This window comes from Antedon bifida, chromosome 3, assembly GCF_963402885.1.
Source record: "Antedon bifida chromosome 3, ecAntBifi1.1, whole genome shotgun sequence".
Taxonomy (NCBI): domain Eukaryota; kingdom Metazoa; phylum Echinodermata; class Crinoidea; order Comatulida; family Antedonidae; genus Antedon; species Antedon bifida.
In genome coordinates this window covers 23,503,787-23,523,224 of record NC_136228.1, presented here as the reverse complement: position 1 = coordinate 23,523,224, position 19,438 = coordinate 23,503,787, and the positions used below count along the sequence as shown (strand labels likewise).

The window sequence follows — 19,438 nt, the reverse complement described above, 5'->3', positions numbered from 1 at the left end:
TGTATTATTTTAATATTTTTTTAATTAATAGATATTGTAAAAGAAATGTTGTTTTGAATATTGCAGGTGTATCCTATGAGGGTGGACCACAACAATAAGTGGAGGAGGTTAGATTTCAAAATAACTGATGGTGGAAGCACTATGAAGTGCAAACAAAACGAGTTCGCCTCCGAGGTTGGAGAAGAAAATATTGGGTCAAAGGTGACATTAAATAATGTTGAGGTGGATACCTACCTTTATTTAAACAGATGAGTTTAGATAAGCAAGCATAATGTTGACAATGCAACAACATGCCACATTCTCATACAAGATGTATCTTGTGGAAAACAGAGAAACCCTTCATGGTAGCAAAGTATTATGAAATTAAAACACTCGAAGATACATATTAGTGTATCTAAAAATTATTTTACCCTATTTTATGAAAGTTGAGAGCTTTTTCTATGATATTTAGCACACCTAGCAACAGTTTGGGCAAACATTTTTTATGCTCATGGTTTTAATTAACTTTCATGTTACTTGAAAAGTGTAAACTGATTTTCACAATAATTCACAGTTTGAAAATATACTGAAATTCACTTTATTACATTCTCAGAAAATCATTGCGATCATTCTTGGCCATGATTTTGGTAAACTTTTGCAGTTGTACTGTCTGTTTATGTTTCCTCGATGTCATAAGCGACCCATCTAACCCAAAAATGCAAGGTTTTACTAGACATGTGCCATTTGGAAAGAACAATGGGCATTGCAATAAGTGATGCCATTTAGGAAATCGTTTGGACATTCATAAAATATCACTTACAAACTGTAGGGGTCAAGCCTATGACAACAGCTTCTATTAGTTCTAACGCAAAGGGTGTGCATGCAGAAATTGCAAAACATGCTCCTGATCCACAGTATAACAGGGTTGTTTACATTTCATGAATCTTATTAATTGCCATGCATGTAAAATTTCACAAATCTCAAATAGATTCCTTCCGAGAATTGTTCAGCTTTTTTGATAATTCCCCAAAGGGACAGCGGTTCTTTGAAACGGTCATTTCTGCCAAAGCCCCAAATGCCAAGAAGTACAAGCTAAAAAATTGGACACATTGGATTAAAAGGCACTGCTTTTCAAACAATTTGTATATGAATTTATTATTATTACTCTAAATGGAATATGTCTGCCTTCCAATAATTCAGGTGTGGAAATGGGATTCCTTGACTACAAAAGCAAACGGTCTGTGGGAGACAGCAAAACCGAGATAACCACCCTTCAGGATCTGTCTCACAGTATTGGAAGAGAACAGTAGCAATGACAGTAGCAGCTGATCTAGCTGTTATCGGCATGCATAACTAGGATAGAAAATCATGAAAAGGAAAGTATTGTTTTTTTTATCCATAAATTTAGAGAACTTTTTTATATCAAATCTGAACAATTCAATTCAAACTTAGTAAAAGTATAAATGAATTTTGGATGTCCATTTATTTATTATTGTTGTTTTGATGGGATACATTAACATAACATACTAAATTAATGGTGAACCGTACACAAATAAATTATGCAAAAAGATTTGATTGAATGAATGGTAATTATTTTTACTCAGTAAACTTCTATGAAATTCAAGACGAAATTACATCAGCAATAGCAAGGAATGTTAATCCTCTAATGAAGAAACTGATGATGCTTACATTTTCCGAGCGATGTAAAATAATACTATTTTTTAAATGTTTCCCCTTGTCAAAACTCCAGAATTTTTAAGTCTTTTTCATTTCTTTTTGGTTATCCGCACTTGGCGGATAACCCCTTGTTATTGTCAGGATCTTTTTTTTTTTTTTTTTTTTTCTATGTTATTCTTCTTTCTTTCCCAGAATTTTGTGTCACGTGTATCTCAAATTCTGATCAACATTACATCGTATAACTTTGTCAGAAGATTTACCTCTATCTGTAGAAGTGCAGGACAGTTCGTTTTTTTACTTTAGAGTCGCGCAGCGTAAGCTACGCGCGATTTTATGAATTTTGCGTATTTAACATAGACTAAAAACCAAAAGTCATTTTGTAATGACACTTGGTGAACATTTAAGTCATATCAAGGGCAAACTTTCTATGGATTAAAAATGGCATGTTTCAAAGAAAGTTACGCGCGAACGCGCGTTTAAAATTTCAAAATGCGAAAAATCAACTTCTAATCAACTTTCTACGCGTTTCATGTCATTTTGAGCATTTCAAAAATTCCCACGCACGCGCAATAATTTTACGCGCGCGTGCGCATGTAGCGCAAAAATATAATTTTTTCGCGTGATTTATGTTTTTTCAGCCTTTTCTAGTAATTTTACCAACTTTTAAACAATTTCGACTTAAAATTACGTCATACGAGCACGTGGAATTGGATAATTTGCGTGCGTTTTTGATGAAAAAGTTCAAAAATTCGTCAAAATTATGCCTTTTTTTAAACAGTCATAGATTCTAAACTACATGATGAAGTTTATTTTGTATTACATATTATGGAAGTTGATGAGTTGTAGATATACAATCAAGCATCGATATGGCTAACTGGACATAGTGACGTCATCGTATGGCCACTTGAATATAAAATAGCGGATTTTTGTCTCTTTCGTCATAGCTCATCACATTTAATAGAGCGCATCTCCACTTATCCGTATTCCATTTTCCCCCATTTTTTTATATTGTCTAGGCCAATCAATTATCTTTCGCATGATATACCGTTTTTAAAATTGTGATGACGTCATCATGTCCAAAAGCGTCAATAACTTGGGCCACTTATTTTCACCAATTCTTCACTGTATGTAGTACGTATACAACATATAGTGTAAACTGATTATACTTAGACGTGACACAAAATAGAGAGCACACTAACATTTTTTCAATGGCATAATCGTTTTTCTCTGCTCAATATTCTAACGTATGACGTGCACGTGGCGTTTGCTCTGCGGATAACCTAACTCGTCCGTAGTGACGAGTTCAAATCTAGTTTAAAATTAATATTGTATTAAAAATCCTTCTCCAATGTCCATTGTGAATAGACTGGGTATTATTGTGTTGTATGCATCATTATAATTATTATTGACTTAATTTAATTCATAACATACCTAGATATAAAAAACCTACAATGTCAACACAATAGGGAGTTACTCACGACCGTCAGAGTTAGCATCATCATAGTGAATGCATTTCCAACCGGAATTAAAACTTGCCATTAAATAATTCTACTCTGATACAGGATCTCATATTCATAAATGTTACAAATAAATTTCAGATTTTACTGGATTGAAGAATTACTTCAATTCGGCGATGTAGAATCAAGCTACACTGAATTTGGAGAGTGAAGTACTTTGTAGTGAAGATGAGGTACATTAAAGTGCTAATATACTTTATAACTATTTAACTATTAATAGTGGAACTATTTACGGCCATTGATTTTGTTATACATTATCCTTTCACTTTTAAATATATGTAAGCTAACAAGATGAAAGCAATACTGGATTTAAAGGAACTTTAGACTTTACTTTCGACTGTTCAGACTTTACGAAAATAAAAGAAGCTAACGAAAAATTGTGCTGTGTCAATTAGATAATTCGCGCAAACACTAACAAAAGTATTTTCGAGGTGTATTAATTATTTGATATTAGATAAAATAAAAAAGTGGACATAAATCGAATGAAAACACATTGCTGTTTTAACAACTTAAAAGTTGTTTTCATGTTCAACCATCAAACCATTTGGAATCGTTTTGTTTGTGTGTGTTTATTTTTATTCATTTACATTTTTTTATTTCAATGGTTTTGATATTTTGCAATTTTTGTGTGTGTGGGAGATTTGTTATTTATTTAATACGGTACTTTTATAATTAAATTGTGGTCTAGCAGTAACTCGTGCTCCGCACGGTCTTGTTTGCCTTAATAATAATTTCGCATGGGATAACTAAGTATAATAAAAGTGCACTCTTCCCCTGACAAAATATTTTGTTATACCCGAAGTATTCCTTCACTTTGAAATATCTGTAAGCTAAAAAATGACAGCAATACTGGATATGGAACTCATGCTGTGTGAATATTAATCTGGGGCGCACGTTGAGAGGGACATGCATGAAGTCTGTCAATCAGTTGGCAGATTGAAACATTTTAATGATACGTTGAGTCTGGAAAAAGAGAAAAAACTACAGTTTGGTTTCTACAGGCCTGTTTCGTGAGTCGTGCAACTCACTCATTAGGAGACTTTAATGAAAAATCAATTACAACGTTTACTTGTAGAATTAGCATGTAGCTGAGTTCAGTTGAGTTTCTAGAACGTGTATGCCAGAATGATGAGGTGTGATTTCTGTACCGTGTCTTAAAATCATTTTCAGTGAGATCGACATAAGTTTCCGAAGTGGATTTGTCCTTGCGTGTCACTGTGGCTTGGTATATTACAGATCATTGTAGGAAATTTCCGTTAAGCATGCATTTGTCTTTCTGTCGGCAGTTGCATGTTTTGTTTTCTTGTGTGTTTACCACAGATGTTGATTTGGGCTGGTTAAGTATTCTCTTGTTGTGACTGTCTATTATCTGTTTCATATTGTTCGTACAGCTGTAGCTAATCTTCCTTAGTTCGTTATCTTTTGTAAAATGTTTGTCCACTAAGGATAAGAATTTCTTTCCAATGTTTGTGCGTTTTTGCTGAACCAGAGAATGTCGTTTCGTTGTCTGTTTTTTCGTCTGCTCTGGATTACCGGCTCATATTTTAGTGTGTGCTGGTATCCACTGTCGATAGGGGCGGCTTGGTTGAATGAGTTCTTGTCGGATGACAAGGACGAGAGTCATTTATTTATTCCAGCAGGTATATGCTTTAGAATGATCGGTGGATGGTTACTTTGTTGATGGATATACTGTAACGTGGCGTTTGGTTTGGTGTAGGGCTGGTATGTGTTCCTGGTTAGATTGAGTGTGACGTCTAGGAAGTTAATGACTTGTTTGTTTGTACGTAAGCCATTATCTTTGAATATCCGGCATATGTCTTTTTTAATGTTTTCTGTAACTTTAGGTGTGGTGTCTGTGACAACAAGGCTGTCGTCTCTGTAAAGTCCTATGTTGATTCCTAGTTTCTTTTGTAACTAGTATTACAGGAAGCTCCCAACAAGTTCACCCGTTTCTACACCATCATAACTACCCATAGTCACATCGAATGATGTGGGGACTTTCTTTTGCCATGGTTGCTGTTTGTTTGACAATGTTGATTTTTTGGTATGTATTGTGTCTCTTTCGTTGTTGGTAATATCGTCATAGCTAGCAGCGAAGTCTATTGCTTTGTTCAGCAGATCATTGCTGATAGAGATGGATAATAGACAGTCACAACAAGAGAATATTTAACCAGCCCGAATCAACATCCGTGGTAAACACACAAGAAAACAAAACATGCAACTGCCGACAGAAAGACACATGCTCGGAGATTGCCTACAATCATCTGTAATATACCAAGCCACAGTGACATGCAAAGACAGTACTCCACTTTGAAAACTTATATTGGTCTCACTGAAAATAATTTTAAGACACGGTACAGAAATCACACCTCATCATTCCGGCATACACGTTCTAGAAACTCAACTGAACTCAGTAAACATATTTGGACACACAAAGACAACAACACAGATTATTCAATCTCATGGCGCATCTTGCCATCTACTGAAGCATATAGTAGCGCAAACAAAAATGCAACCTAGCAAATTATTTATCATCCGCCACTCTGAATTATCAACATTAAACAAATGTAACGAACTTGTGTCCTCTTGCCGACACAGAAAGAAAGCATTTTAACATTCCAAAACATAGCACCTAGTACATGCTAATTCTAAAGTAAATGTGCTTATAAAAGCAACGTTGTAATTGATTTTTTTCATTGAAGTCTCGTTATAGGCGAGTTGCACGACTCATGAAACAGGCCTGTAGAGACCAAACTGTAGTTTTTTCTCTTTTTCCAGACTCAACGTATGTTTCAGCTCTACTTTACTGTATTGAACACTTTTTAGACGGTTACATTAAACTGAATATTTATATATATATCAGGATTCGAAATAACACTGGTCCGCCGGCCAATGGCCAGTTAAATGCGTGGCGGACCAATAAAGCAGCCAAATAACAAGTCCGCTTGGCCAGTTAAACAATGACGTTATATTAGTTGGGCATATGTAGGCCGGCCAGTTTTGTAAATGTTTATATAATAAAAACATATCAAATGACTAAATAAAAGTGTATTTCCTGGATTTCCTCTTTCTCTTTTCTTTGATAATACTGATTGACTAAGCTCAAGTGGGAACACCAATACCATGGCTCGATTATGACAAAGAAAAAGATGTTATGGCATGTAGGGTTTGTAAGAATGTATATAAAGAGGCGACACTGACTCGACGAAAGAAAAACATCTTTGTCTCTAGTACAAGTCATTTCAAAATAGATTCAATTAAAGAACATCAAAAAAGTGAAAGTCATTCAGTTGTTATTGGTCGGGAAGATGCAAAGTCCAAAACCCCTGGAACATCTCAAGCTGAAAAAATAATTCAAGGGATGAACAAGAAAATAATGAATAATTTAACGGTGTTATTCCGGAATGCACACGCAATTGCTAAAAATTGCAGACCATTCACAGATTTTAAATGGATGGCAACCATGGACACGGTGAAAGGGACACGGTGAAAGGTGTGGATGTCGGTAGGAATTACCATAATGACAGATCGTCATACATTATATAGCTGAGGTAAGTTTAGTGTAAACAGCGCCCCTATAATTGCTTATCGCCGCGAACGTTAATTTTTAAGATAACTGGGTTTTAATGTAATTAATAGTAAAAAGTAATACTTTGCATGTGCTAGAAAATATGACCTAACAAAAAAGAAAGTAATTTTTTATCAACAAATTATTTAATTTCCTATAGTAAATTTTTAAAAAGGTGTTTTTTGTTGCAGGTACAAAGAACACAACTTCAGCAGAAGTTAGAAAATGCAAAATTGTTCTCACTTATTTCAGATGGAACAACAGATAAGTCCATCGCTGAAGGCACTGTCTACACTGAATTTGTTGGAGTTAAAAATATTCCAACTGCTGATGCTCCTTCGATTAAGCAAGCAATGGTTTCAAGTGTAAACAGAAGTTGGTAGGTTTGGGAACAGATGGGGCAGCAGTGATGCTTGGAAGAAATAATGGGGTTGCCAAACTAATGAAGGATGAATATAATGATCAACTTCAGGCAGTCCATTGCACAGCACACCATCTGGAACTTGCATTTAAAGACGGCATAAAGTCGGTGAATATGTATACAAATCTCAGTACCTTCATGCTCAACCTATACTTATTCTATAAGCAGAGCTCTAAAAACAGAAGTGGATTGAAGCTAGTAGCAGAGGCAACCAACACAGATCAGGTAGTACCAACCCAAGTTGGTGGTACCAGATGGCTGCCACATCTCCAAAGGGCTTTACAGCATATTATATCAGGCTATAAAGCACTTGTTACACATTTTAACCAGGTAATGTTAAGAATTTTATTTCCTTTTCTGCAACCTAATAACTAAATGAAGATCGAATTGGAAAGTAATTTTAATTGTAATGTAATTTATTATCATATTATAGATACAGTTGCAATAAGGAACATCTGGAGCAATGAGTGCCAAGGCCAAGGAAAATCCTAAAAACGACATGATAAAGTATCATGGTTCTTTCAAAAGTTTCTCTGGCCGCCCAAATTAAAAATGCTACAGCTGATGTTGCCACTACCATGAATGCTGCTTTCAGTACACTTAAAAAGTACAAGAACAGGCAAGTATAGTGACTTTGATAAATACCGTTTCAATTGAACAATACCTTCCTAACTAGAGAACGTAAATGTCAGTCATTTATTATGTCAGTCATTTATTATATCTGTAACCTATTTTGTTTTAGACATATGACACCAAAATTGCAAAGCCTTGGAGAATGTCTTGAGTTCTATGGAGAAGGCCTTACTGGACAAGGCAACATTGATAAAGCTATGGATGACATCTTGGACTCATTGGATGACAGTCTAAGTGGCCGATTTTCTGACATGAATGAAGGAATTCTTGATGCAATGAAGATTATCAGTTTTAAATTCTGGAAGATGGTAAACATTTTAGTTTATCTGAAGTTACACAAACTTATTAAATTACCTGCCAAAAGTATTATATATTTTTGATATATTTAAAGTAATCTAACCATGTTTTATTAACGTACCTGTTTCTCTTTTAAAGGTACGAGAATGTTGGAAGACAGGCCAACAGGAAGGAGGTTGTGGCCTCAGCCATTACTGAGCTACTCAATATCTGCGCAGTAATTGACCTTTTTTAGTCGAACTTTAAAAATATTAAATGATGTAGAGTTTCGAATTTCGATGGGTAGTGCATTCAGCAAAGACGGTGCTTTACATAAAAAACTGTCCTGTCAAGATGAGGAAAAGGAACAATGAAGTATCTTTTTCCACATGTTTCATGCTGCCGCATGCCGATGTTGCTTCTCTGTGGTTAGTGCTGTTGCTACCGTCGCTATTACTGCTGCTGCGCACCGCTGCTGCCTGCATAATATGCTGCCGCATGCCGATGTTGCTTCTCTGTGGTTAGTGCTGTTGCTACCGTCGCTATTACTGCTGCTGCGCACCGCTGCTGCCTGCATAATATGCTGCTGCATACCGATGTTGTTTCCACCCTTTGTGATGGGCACTGTTACTAAAAGTAAACTGTTATTTTACAAAAAAACATATGTAGCCTATGATTCATTCATTCTAAAGGTATATTCACATCAGATCCAATTTTCGTTTCGGAAAGCTAACGAAACAATTTTAAATGCACGTACAGCACACGCTCCTATTCTAAAACCACTAAAGAGTGTGATGTAGCATTCAAATTAATTTTGGGTTAGTCTTCCGAAACGAAAATCAGATCTGGTGTGAATGTACCTTAAGCCGTCAAAGTTACATTTATGTGATATGCTTATACTTTACTTCACATTTCTATTATATAATGAATGTTTATGAGTGTAATAGCATGAGGTGAATGATGAAAGGTTATATATCAACGAGGAAATGCCGAGTTGATATTTAACCTTTCATCATTCACCAAATGCCATTATTTGTACCATTTCACAAATATAAAACATTCATTATTTGTTTTATGACATTTAAATAGATTCCTATCATTTGAATCAAATAAAAAAGGTAGCCATATTGTCAAGGCCTACATTTGATTCACATTGATTAAAACAGTAACATTTGGTTTTTAATATTATATTAAATGTTATATTTATATGGATTTTATAAACACACCTACTTTAGTGTTAATTATGTCAACAAACGACCAAACAATCCTAGGCCTAGCAAGGCTAAAACGCCTAGGCTAGGCCTAATACTAACAGGCCTAGGCTAGACCCAGTACTAGCTTGGGTTGGCTGAAAAAAAGTGAAAGACAAAACTTCGACAGACAACTCATCTAGGCTAATTCTGTTTTTTCCAACAATTCCACGTCTTGCAGAGATGTTCCCATTAATTAATCAAAATCCTACAAACAATCTAAAGCTAATTTAAATGTCTTTTTGATCTAAATTAGTACGTATATCTCTCCAGAAATATACTTCCATCGCGAAAAACCAGTCATAACATTCAAATCGCCACGATAGTACAAAATAGGTGGCGCTGCTGTATTTCAAAAGCAATAGTATAAAACAAAATATTTTCCAAATGCGAAAAAAATAATAATAATTTTTTTTTTTTTTTTTTAAATTACCTAAACAGGCTGCTTTAAAACAGTTAAAAAGTTTGTTATTTGTTGAAAAAAGTTAATGTGCAAGCTATATCTAGGCCATATCCCGTTTGCTAGTTATTTGAACAGATAAGTCCATCGCTAGTGGGTACATCATTGTGAAATAAATATTTTCCCTTTAATACCAATTTAAATTTAATATCAAGTCCTATATGGACTTGATACACATGCAATTCTATTTGAGCACTCATTACTATATGGAAAAAATCTCAGAAGGGGCGTTTATTAGAAACAATACGGTATGCTTATTTTAAGACTACTGTTTAAATTCTATCAAGACACATGCAATTACTAAAGCTGTATTACATATTATTGCCGTTCATAATGTCAGTAAGGTGACTATAGTGTGCCTTCATTTTTATGTTATAGTCGAAGGAAATGGTTAATTTATATACCATACTATTCTACATGTCTCAAGTTGGAAAAAAGGGGAAGAATCTGTGGTCAAAACTTAAACCACCAACCTAAATTCTAATTGAAAAAAAATTGAATCAAGTCTCATTGTACTTTATTATAGTCCAACTGCAGCTTTTAACCTTCAAGAAACAACTTTTGCTAATGAAGAATTTGGCTACAGTGATAATGAGGAAAACATTACTACTGAAGAAACTGATAAAGAATCTTCTGACAACATTAAACATATCAATATTATGGAAGATTCTCCACTACTCCTCAATGATGAGACATGTTTAATATGCAAACTGTTTAAAGTCTTTGGCGCCCATGAGTGTAAATAAGAACTTTTCCAAGCAAACATGCAATGAGCTTGTCAAAATGGACACCAAGTTTATTGGATCAGCATTATATTTTAATGGGTAGGACATCGTACTTATGATGATTGAATAGCAATAACAGTAAAAAACATATTTCTGTTAAATTTCCTGTTCTAGTGGTGATGTCTCATTAAAGACACTATAATACTGTATCTATTAATTATTAATTGTAATATTTTTAAGATATGTGTTAATGGGCACCTCAACAATAGGTTTTAACATCAACTGCTATATTGGCTTCTGGAAACAACTATGGAAAGATAGCTCTATTTGCCAAGTTTATGAAACTACACATAGTAAATATAACACATTTTATAGAATACAGAGACTCAGACGTTATCTGGTTCCAGCTGTAACAAAGACCCAGAAGGATATTCTAAAAATTCATGAAGGAAAGGAAGTTGTTTTGATTGGTAGGTCTTGTAATTTACATTCTGATGTATCAAGAGTTAAAATTAAATGGTATAATTTGTAAACAGTGACATTTAATAGATTTACTTACACAATTCTGTACCTACACTATGATGAATAATGCAGACAAAGCAAAATACTATGCTTAATTCTGACAAAGGTGAGCACAATGGAAAACTTCGGGAAAGATCTCCGCCTTGGATACCTACCTCATCTATCTCAGATGTACTGCGAAAAGTAGATTTAAATATTACAATATTGTTCCATATTTCTTTCTTAGGAAGATATCATTAAGGGTTTTAAAAGAAATGTTGGGTTTCATCGGTAGATTTTTAAGCGTTGGAGGTAAAGTTAGTTCCGGCTTTTTATCTTTTTGACGATTGGATGCAAAAAAAATCTGTTTTCCGATAATCGTGACACTAAACTTTTTTTGTTTAGTTAAAAAAAATATGCAATCATTATTATTAGCATATTGTCCATATTCATTAGTTGTTGATTAAACAACAATATTTTGAATATCAGCGCCCCGAGTTCCAAAAAAATGATGATTTTAAATCGCTTTTTTTGTTTGGTTTATTTTTTTTTTACGAAAAAGTGAGTAACAAAATGGCCTATTTCATTTTTCATGTTTTGGGGAAACAATATATCTTTAAACAAGAAAGATGCATTTATTTTGCAGATATGAAACCTATACATTCTTCATACTCATCAGCATGTTGCCTTAATACAACAAGATGGATGTTCAATCAGAGTTTTTTAATTGATCTGAAACCATTACCGTATATGTTGATGTACAAGATGCACTTTTGACGCACAAATTTGACCTCTAAATTTTGGGTGCGTCTTATACACAGGTCACTTCCTCGTGCACCCAAGTCAAACAAAGTTAATAGTACAGTAAACGTAACTCTGGAACTTTCAGAAAAGAAATCAACGAAATGGTGAGTCGATTGAAGCTTTTGTAACAGACATTTACAATTTCATATAAAGCCTAGAACAATTCTGACATTGGACGCAACTGCCAATGTTAAAAGCAACTAGATTTGAACTTGTCACTAAGGACGAGCTTTTGTTATAGCAAAACTATATAATCTTCCTGCTCATAGGGAAGCTCCTAATACTCCTTATCCACAGTGCATACATGCATTTAACAACATGTGTATATAATCCTTTCCAAATATAAATTTGTTAAATAGCCAATTAGTTAAATTCATACATAAAAAGTTTTATTTACAAATTTTTACCTATGTCAATGAAGGGAAAGAAGAAAAACTTACAACTATAATCCCAGCTCCTAAGTGCAATTAAATTATATTGTCATATGAATTACATTAGGCTAATATTGAAAAAATGTATAAATATTTGAAACCAAACTGATTTGATTTACTGTATTAGTTACAGCCCATTCTTTTTTGTAACTTTGTTTACATGCTTTCCTACATACAGGAAACACAATTCAATTTTATTGGACAATTGTTAAAAAAACCATCATTATACAATTTACAGATAACCTTCCTTTATATCCATCAAATGATCCATAATGTTCGTAAATATGTAATTTATTGTATCATTTAATTTATAGATTTCTACGTCCATATGACCTGCTGGTCATCAGCGAAGAAACAGAGTATGTCATCACGGTCACCGATCTTTCGGATGTCGAGGGAGAGATTACAGAGCTGCCAATACCTGTGCACATCACAATGGGCAGCAATGGTGCCACAGTAGAGTGCCTGAAAATGACAACGTACTGTGAAGAAACTGGAACCGAACTTTAAACAATTTTTAAAGTTTTTTAACAAGTTGTTTGTACCAAAAACGGGATTCTTAAATGATACTTGTTTGTATTTAATGGATTTTAAAATAATTTATACTTTTTTCCAAAATGATTTAATTCATTTACATTTGGAAGAATTGCTTCGCAACATTGCTATGAGACTAGTGAAACCTCAGCATATTAGATGTGTAACGTCAAGAAAAGACTTAGATGTTTTGTGTATTGACAATCAATGGGACAATGTAAATGTAGGTATTGGAAGAGACGCAAAATTGCTATTAATGACTGAGGAAGTATGTGATTTGGCGGACCGTATTGATAAATTTTATGATGATGCCAGATGCCTTTCTAAGAGTTTTTGTAAGATTATGAAGAAATTTCCTCTTGGGGCCGACTTGACTTGGGGCCGACTTGACTTTGGCCGAGACGGTTTAGGGCCGACTTGGATCGAAATCCTATCAGGCTACCAACACATAACACATCTGCCGTGGCCACACTCCTCTTGCCCTCCGGGGAAGAGGACAACAACCAAGAAGGACCAGCACGAAGAAGGACACCAGCGACGTCTCCTCTACTTCCAGAAGGAGGGAGGCACCAGCCAGCTGGAAGTAGTTCCAGAGGGGTAGCACCTCATTGGAAAGGCCAGCATCGCCGCTCCTGCTGCGGGCAAATACTGAAGCGAGGGTCAGCGTTGGGCAGCAGGTGCGCGTGAACAGAATTAGCAGCATCACCACGAGAGGCTCGTTCGACGCCATCGTGAAGCTGCGGAACGGCACCGAATTCGAAGCCAATATCACCATTGCGGGTTACCTCAACTGCAGCGGCCGCCTCCTGGCTCAGGATCTGACCAGGGGCGTCGTGGCAGGTCGGGTGACCAAAACAATCGGCCCAGACAGGATAAGTTGCCGGCTGGAGGGCCCGGACCTCAGCGGCCTGTCTGTCGGGGACCTGGTCGGGGAGCAGATGGCCCAGGCAGAGGACCCGATTTTCCAAGCGACGGACGTAAGGTTGATGAAACTTTTACTTATTTTACCACACTCTAACTGTGATGTGGAACGTTCATTAGTGTTATGAAACATATTAAGACACAATTCAGAGAAAGTCTCTCCCACTCTACTTTAGTTAACCTTATGTCATGCAAGATCAATTTATTCACATAAATGTCATGCCTTTAACCTACTAAAGATGTCCTAGCAAACGCTCGTAAAGCAACATCTATGTATAACCAAATAAAAAATTAAGGAGAAAAACAGCAATACTATATAATAAAGGTGTAAAGAGATAAAATTTAAATTATTATATACAGTATGTAAATACTGTATGGGATAGTGATGATTAAATGTATTTTTATTGTACTTTTTAAAATGTGTGTTTCATATTGTAATGTTGTTCGCGCGTTACAGCAAGGCGCCATGCAACACAAAACCAAATTTAAGTGTTTTTTGTAAGATTCCTTTAGGCCTAAGTAAATTGTTAGTGAGTTCTTTTTGTTGGCGTTGACGCCAATCACAACACACCGAAGATGAAAATCATTATTTTTTAACCTAATACTTTATTTTTTTATAAAGGGTGCCGTAAGCCTGGATCCATTATGTCTTTCTATTTGATATGCAATTATGAAAATATTAATAAAAAAGATAAAAGAAATTGAATCGCATTACAAAGAAAGCTGAATATATTGTTAAAGATCTGTTGGTGCAGTTAGATGAAATATACATAGATTGGATAGTGAAGGCAGCTCATAAAATAATTAAGGATGTTGATCATCCTCTTAGCAAATACTTTATTATCAAACGCAATGGTAGAATACATGTTCCAATAACTAAGACAAACAGATCGAGATATAATTAATTCACGTCACCATCGATAAAATGTTATGTAATACAAGACTATGTAAACAATGAAACTTTATAAAATGTTTTTATATTTTTAATATTTTTAAACATTTTTAACATTTTTAGTCTATTTGAATTTAGCAATTTATAAATTGTAAGGTTTTAGGAACATTCTAATGGTTTGTTTTTAATCCTTTTAAAGCTGTTTTAAACTATTTTAATCTCCTGAATCCTATTCAATTTTAATACCTTGTCATTTTACACCGTGTTTCATAACTTATATTTTTTTGTGCAATTATGTGTGTGTACATAATATATTTTATTGTATATCTATTTATTATTTTACTAATAATTGTCAATCTTCAAGAACAATTTCTGTTGTTATTTTATGATGATGATGGACAAATAAAGCATTTCAGTATTCAGTAAGAGACATCTACCATTCCCTGTGTAGTGTCATGCAAAGAGAAATGGAAGAGGCCAGGACGACCAGCCCATATCCTTATTTTTCAATAGAACTTGACGAAGCTACGGACACATCAAATGCGTCTGTTCTCGTTGCCTTTATACGATTTATCAATAGTGAAGGTATTCTTTCAACAAAATTCCTTTCTGTGAAAGAACACACATGACTGACGCTGAGACAATTTATAATGCCGCACTAGAGATGATTGTGGATTGCAGTTTAGATGATAAAAACATGGTTGGTCTTGCCACGGATTGTGCCAGTGTGATGATGGGCATTCACACAAGAGTGGCAACAAGGTATGATATTAAATTATAACTCATCCATTAGTTTCTAAAGCACAGGTGTATTAAATACAATATTATTATAAAAACGTACCTCAATAGACACTGATCCGGGTCTCTGATCGAACATGTAAACCATACAAAAGAGGTCCAACAACGGTGATTGAGTTTTGATGCAGAATTTGATTGGATCGGCATATTAATATTTAATACGCGTTTCCTGATTTTTAATAGGTGCCCATCTCCCTTGCAACACACAACAATTCCTTAACATGCCGTTTTTCCTATTTCAGGTTCAGAGCAACAATTCCTCAAATAATTACCACGCACTATATGGAACATCGGTTACAACTGGTTAGTGAAAAGGCATCCAACAAGGTACCGTATATAGCAAAATATATCAGTGTCCTTAACCAATTTTCTAAAGCTCTAAAGTTTTCGCCAAAATTGAAACAAGAGCTTACTGCTTCAAAAGAGCTCCATGAGGAAAAAGCAAATCAAATCAAGCAGGTATTTTTTTCCAGCTGGTTATCCTTTAAAGCGTTCAATCTCTTGCTGGCTGCATTGGTGGTGTAATATCTTGTCTACATCAAGTAGCTGTAGACCGGAACACGGAGGGAAGAGCTATTCTTCATGGAATAGCCAACCAGATGGGAACAGTGAAATTCGTTTTAATGACTCAGACGCAGTGGGCATTCTTGGTCTTCTTTCCCTGTCGTTACAACGCGAGAAAACAACATATGACCGCGCAAAATCACAAGTTGATGCAGCCATTGTAGCATTAAAATCGCTCCAAACATCACCAGGGCCATACTTACAGAGTGTAATGGACATCATTCCAACCTCTCCTGATCCTTCAGGCTCGTACGTCACATATAAAACCCATGATCTCTAGGATTCCCCATCACAGCGCACAAAGTTTCAGAAGGCTTCAGAGTCATTTATCGAAGAACTTGTGCCACGTTTATCAACAACGTTTCCCGACAACACCATATTGGATGCCCTTAGGGTCCTTTTTAGTCCCTGTGACCAGAGACACATAGAGTTAGAAGAACAACAAGAAAATTTAAAAACAATCGCAGAACAATACAGTGACCATATCTCATTAGAAGACGCTTTAAATAAATGGAAGCCGATTCGATTTCTTGTTCGACAAGAGAGGTAGACAGATTGCGACATGCTAGGCTTTTTGAAAATGTTCCTCCATGAAAATAGGGCGACTTACCCCAATATTGCAAATTTAACGGCCATAGGGGTAGCCATACCGACAACCTCAGTGGACTGTGAAAGAGGTATCTCCGCATACAATTCCATCAAAACAGATGCTCGTGTAACCCAGGCTAAAAAAAGTAGGCCAGTCCAAGAAGACGAAGGGTAACCCAGGCCACAAAAGTGTGCCAGTCCAAGGAAAATTGCAACATTTACCATTCCTACTTCCTTACAAACAGAAAGTTCTGACCAACATACTTTAAGTATGAGCTAATTATTGTAAGGCTAAACTTTTAGCTGATCAAACTCCAAATAAGGAAATAGGGCCACAATCATCTGCCATTAGATAATGGTCCAGGAATGTATTTCGGAACAGGGTGGGGCCAAGACATATAAAAAAGACTGCATAGTTGGGAAAAATCACAACTCAACTCTAAATCTATTGAGAGCAGTCAGGTCCTCCCTGATACTTTTTGTACGTTCTGAAAGAAGTTGTATTTACACTTATTCCTTGCTCAACAAATTCAGGTAAGATAACCAACATAAACTTATTATTTTGTAGCTTAAGTACCATAGCCAAGTCCTTTAGCTGTGCTTGTTACCTACATATAGGATACTACTTTTATGTTTATCACTGTCTGTTATTAAATCCAGCAATGAATTTATTATCTTAGATACAACTTGATATATTGTAAATATGTACTATATGTTTGATCATCTTATAGCCTATTGATTGTATGTTTATATGTAAGTTAGAGTGTAGTAATAAGACCCTGTCATTATATACTCACTAGGCTATGATTTATTTGCTAATCCTAAATTATCCTTGAATGAAGCCTGTATAGAGAATTCAGTAGTTATAGGAATCAAATACAAAAGGCTACCATAGTACACAACTCAACTCTAAATCTATTAAGAGCAGTCAGGTCCTCCCTGATACTTTTTGTACGTTCTGAAAGAAGTTGTATTTACACTTATTTCTTGCTCAACAAATTCAGTGTGTGGATTCTGTGTGTAAAGTCCACAGCCAGACGAGGGAATCGGTGGAGTGTATAAGCGTCAAACTTCGAACGGGTTTACCACACCAAATGGGGACAAGCTCGACCACTGCCAGTTGTCAACAAACTTAAGTTTGACTTGTTATCTAAATCTTAAGCATACCTTAATTATAAGTCGCATATTGTATAATTTGTATTACGATTTAGAATAATAACATATCTACTATAAGCCAACTATTTTGTACTCTTTTATTTATTATCTACGCGTGTCTAGTGCCGCCGCCCCAATCAACTCAAACCCCGCTCACCTCAACCTAAGTCGATAATCTTTTGTGTTGTGTGTAGAGCGGTTACATAAAAACTGGCGCCCAATGTGGGGCTTGAAAAGGCACTGGTTAGATAATAAATTTATAATTATATACTATATTGCATAATTTTTATCATTGTATTACATTTTATGCTTTTCAATTTTACTTTATAATATTCTTGTATTACCCTTATATATCTAATTATTGTTTTATAATTTGTAATATTTTATAGTAATTTCACTTATTTTAATTTACAATTGTAACTTCTTATTTTGTATACCATGGATATATATGACTGGTGTATTAAACACAAGGTCGATCCTTGTCATGCTATTGCATTACGGGGTGTATTGAAGGCCAATTATAGTCAAGATAGAATACCTAATGCATTCAAAGATATAGATCGATCCCAGGTTGTTGAAGTTATAGATGAAACAGATATCACTTTCCAACTATTAATTTCATTTTCCAAACCTGTAGCAGATCTAAATATCCCCACAACCATTGACCACACAGATAACGAAACCTGGACTATTATAAAATGGGATGGGAAGACCCCAGAAAAGGATACCCATATCCTACCAACAGATTTCCAGGGACAACTACAAAAATTTCTCTTAGAACATGGGAAAACCCTAAACGATCTTAGGCTAGATTCCATCCCCTCCGACACGAAAGAAGTAGTAGTAAAACACCTAATAGGCAAAAACGTGCCCCGTACGGCCGGTGTTCGTCGGTTACGACAGTTTTCGGGACGGGTGCCAATCCCTTCAAATGATTTCGACTTCGAGACTTGGTCCCAACTAGTCCAACAACTTTTAAGGGATGATAGCTTATCACAGGCTGAACAAAAGAGCATCTTAAGTCAAAGTCTCTTTCCTCCAGCACTTAATATCCTAAATAAAGTGGCCGATAAATCAACTGCTGATGTACTTAATGAGGTCTATGGATTGGCAGTTGATGCAGATGACCTCTATACTCTATTTAGGGAGACCTATCAGTCGGAAGGGGAAGTGCCTCTAAATTTTTAATGCGCCTGGATGAAAATCTAACTAGGGCAACAAAGGCAGGGACAGTTGGGGTAGCAAAGGCTGACCACCTGAGACTAACTCAATTTGTCCGTGGGCTAGTATATGACGAGATGCTATCATCTACATTAAACCTTAAACAACGTAAATCAAATCCCCCTACTTATTTAACACTAATTAAAGAAGTTAGAAGTGAGGAAATTAATAGTAGGGCTAGGGCAGAAAAGCGAACACCTAAGGCAGTTAGTGCCAAGGCTGCGTTATGTAGCTATGAAGCCCTTAGCCATGAGGTAGAACCCTAAAACTCGTTCTTCACCTGCGCCAAACACTAGGTCTAAAATATGTTATAATTGGGAACCATATGATTGGTTGTCCCAACCCAACTAATGCCACATTAGTACAACAGAAATTGGTCAAAAGGTTTAATCAGCATACCTTAATTATAAGTTGCATATTGTATAATTTGTATTACGATTTAGAATAATAACTTATCTATGTGTGTCTAGTGCCGCAGCCCCAATCAACTCGAACCCCGCTCACCTCAACCCTAAGTCGATAA

The 19,438-nt window shown here is 35.4% G+C and overlaps 2 protein-coding genes and 1 pseudogene across 2 annotated transcripts; all 3 read left to right on the top strand.

Annotated features, from left to right (window-relative positions):
* Positions 1 to 7,064: 7,064 nt before the first annotated feature.
* LOC144838767 (uncharacterized) lies at positions 7,065 to 7,670 on the top strand. The gene is made up of 2 exons (XM_078694240.1): positions 7,065 to 7,492; positions 7,596 to 7,670. Exons 1-2 carry the CDS (start codon positions 7,151 to 7,153, stop codon positions 7,608 to 7,610), a joined length of 357 nt encoding a protein of 118 aa, XP_078550366.1. The 5' UTR covers positions 7,065 to 7,150; the 3' UTR covers positions 7,611 to 7,670.
* A 2,894-nt stretch (positions 7,671 to 10,564) lies between these two features.
* Positions 10,565 to 12,752, top strand: LOC144838312 (uncharacterized). The gene is made up of 4 exons (XM_078693647.1): positions 10,565 to 10,605; positions 10,747 to 10,976; positions 11,654 to 11,774; positions 12,557 to 12,752. Exons 1-4 carry the CDS (start codon positions 10,565 to 10,567, stop codon positions 12,750 to 12,752), a joined length of 588 nt encoding a protein of 195 aa, XP_078549773.1.
* A 5,031-nt stretch (positions 12,753 to 17,783) lies between these two features.
* On the top strand, positions 17,784 to 19,181 carry LOC144838311 (paraneoplastic antigen Ma2 homolog; annotated as a pseudogene).
* The last annotated feature ends 257 nt before the right edge of the window (positions 19,182 to 19,438 follow it).

What these genes read in the sequence shown, in the direction of transcription:
- LOC144838767 (XM_078694240.1), top strand. Translation starts at nt 7,151, where the DNA reads ATGCTTGGAAGAAATAATGGGGTTGCCAAACTAATGAAGGATGAATAT.
- LOC144838312 (XM_078693647.1), top strand. Translation starts at nt 10,565, where the DNA reads ATGGACACCAAGTTTATTGGATCAGCATTATATTTTAATGG. An exon ending in TCAGCATTATATTTTAATGG is followed by an intron (nt 10,606 to 10,746) that starts GTAGGACATCGT and finishes AATATTTTTAAG; the next exon opens with ATATGTGTTAATGGGCACCT. An exon ending in TATATGTTGATGTACAAGAT is followed by an intron (nt 11,775 to 12,556) that starts GCACTTTTGACG and finishes TTTAATTTATAG; the next exon opens with ATTTCTACGTCCATATGACC.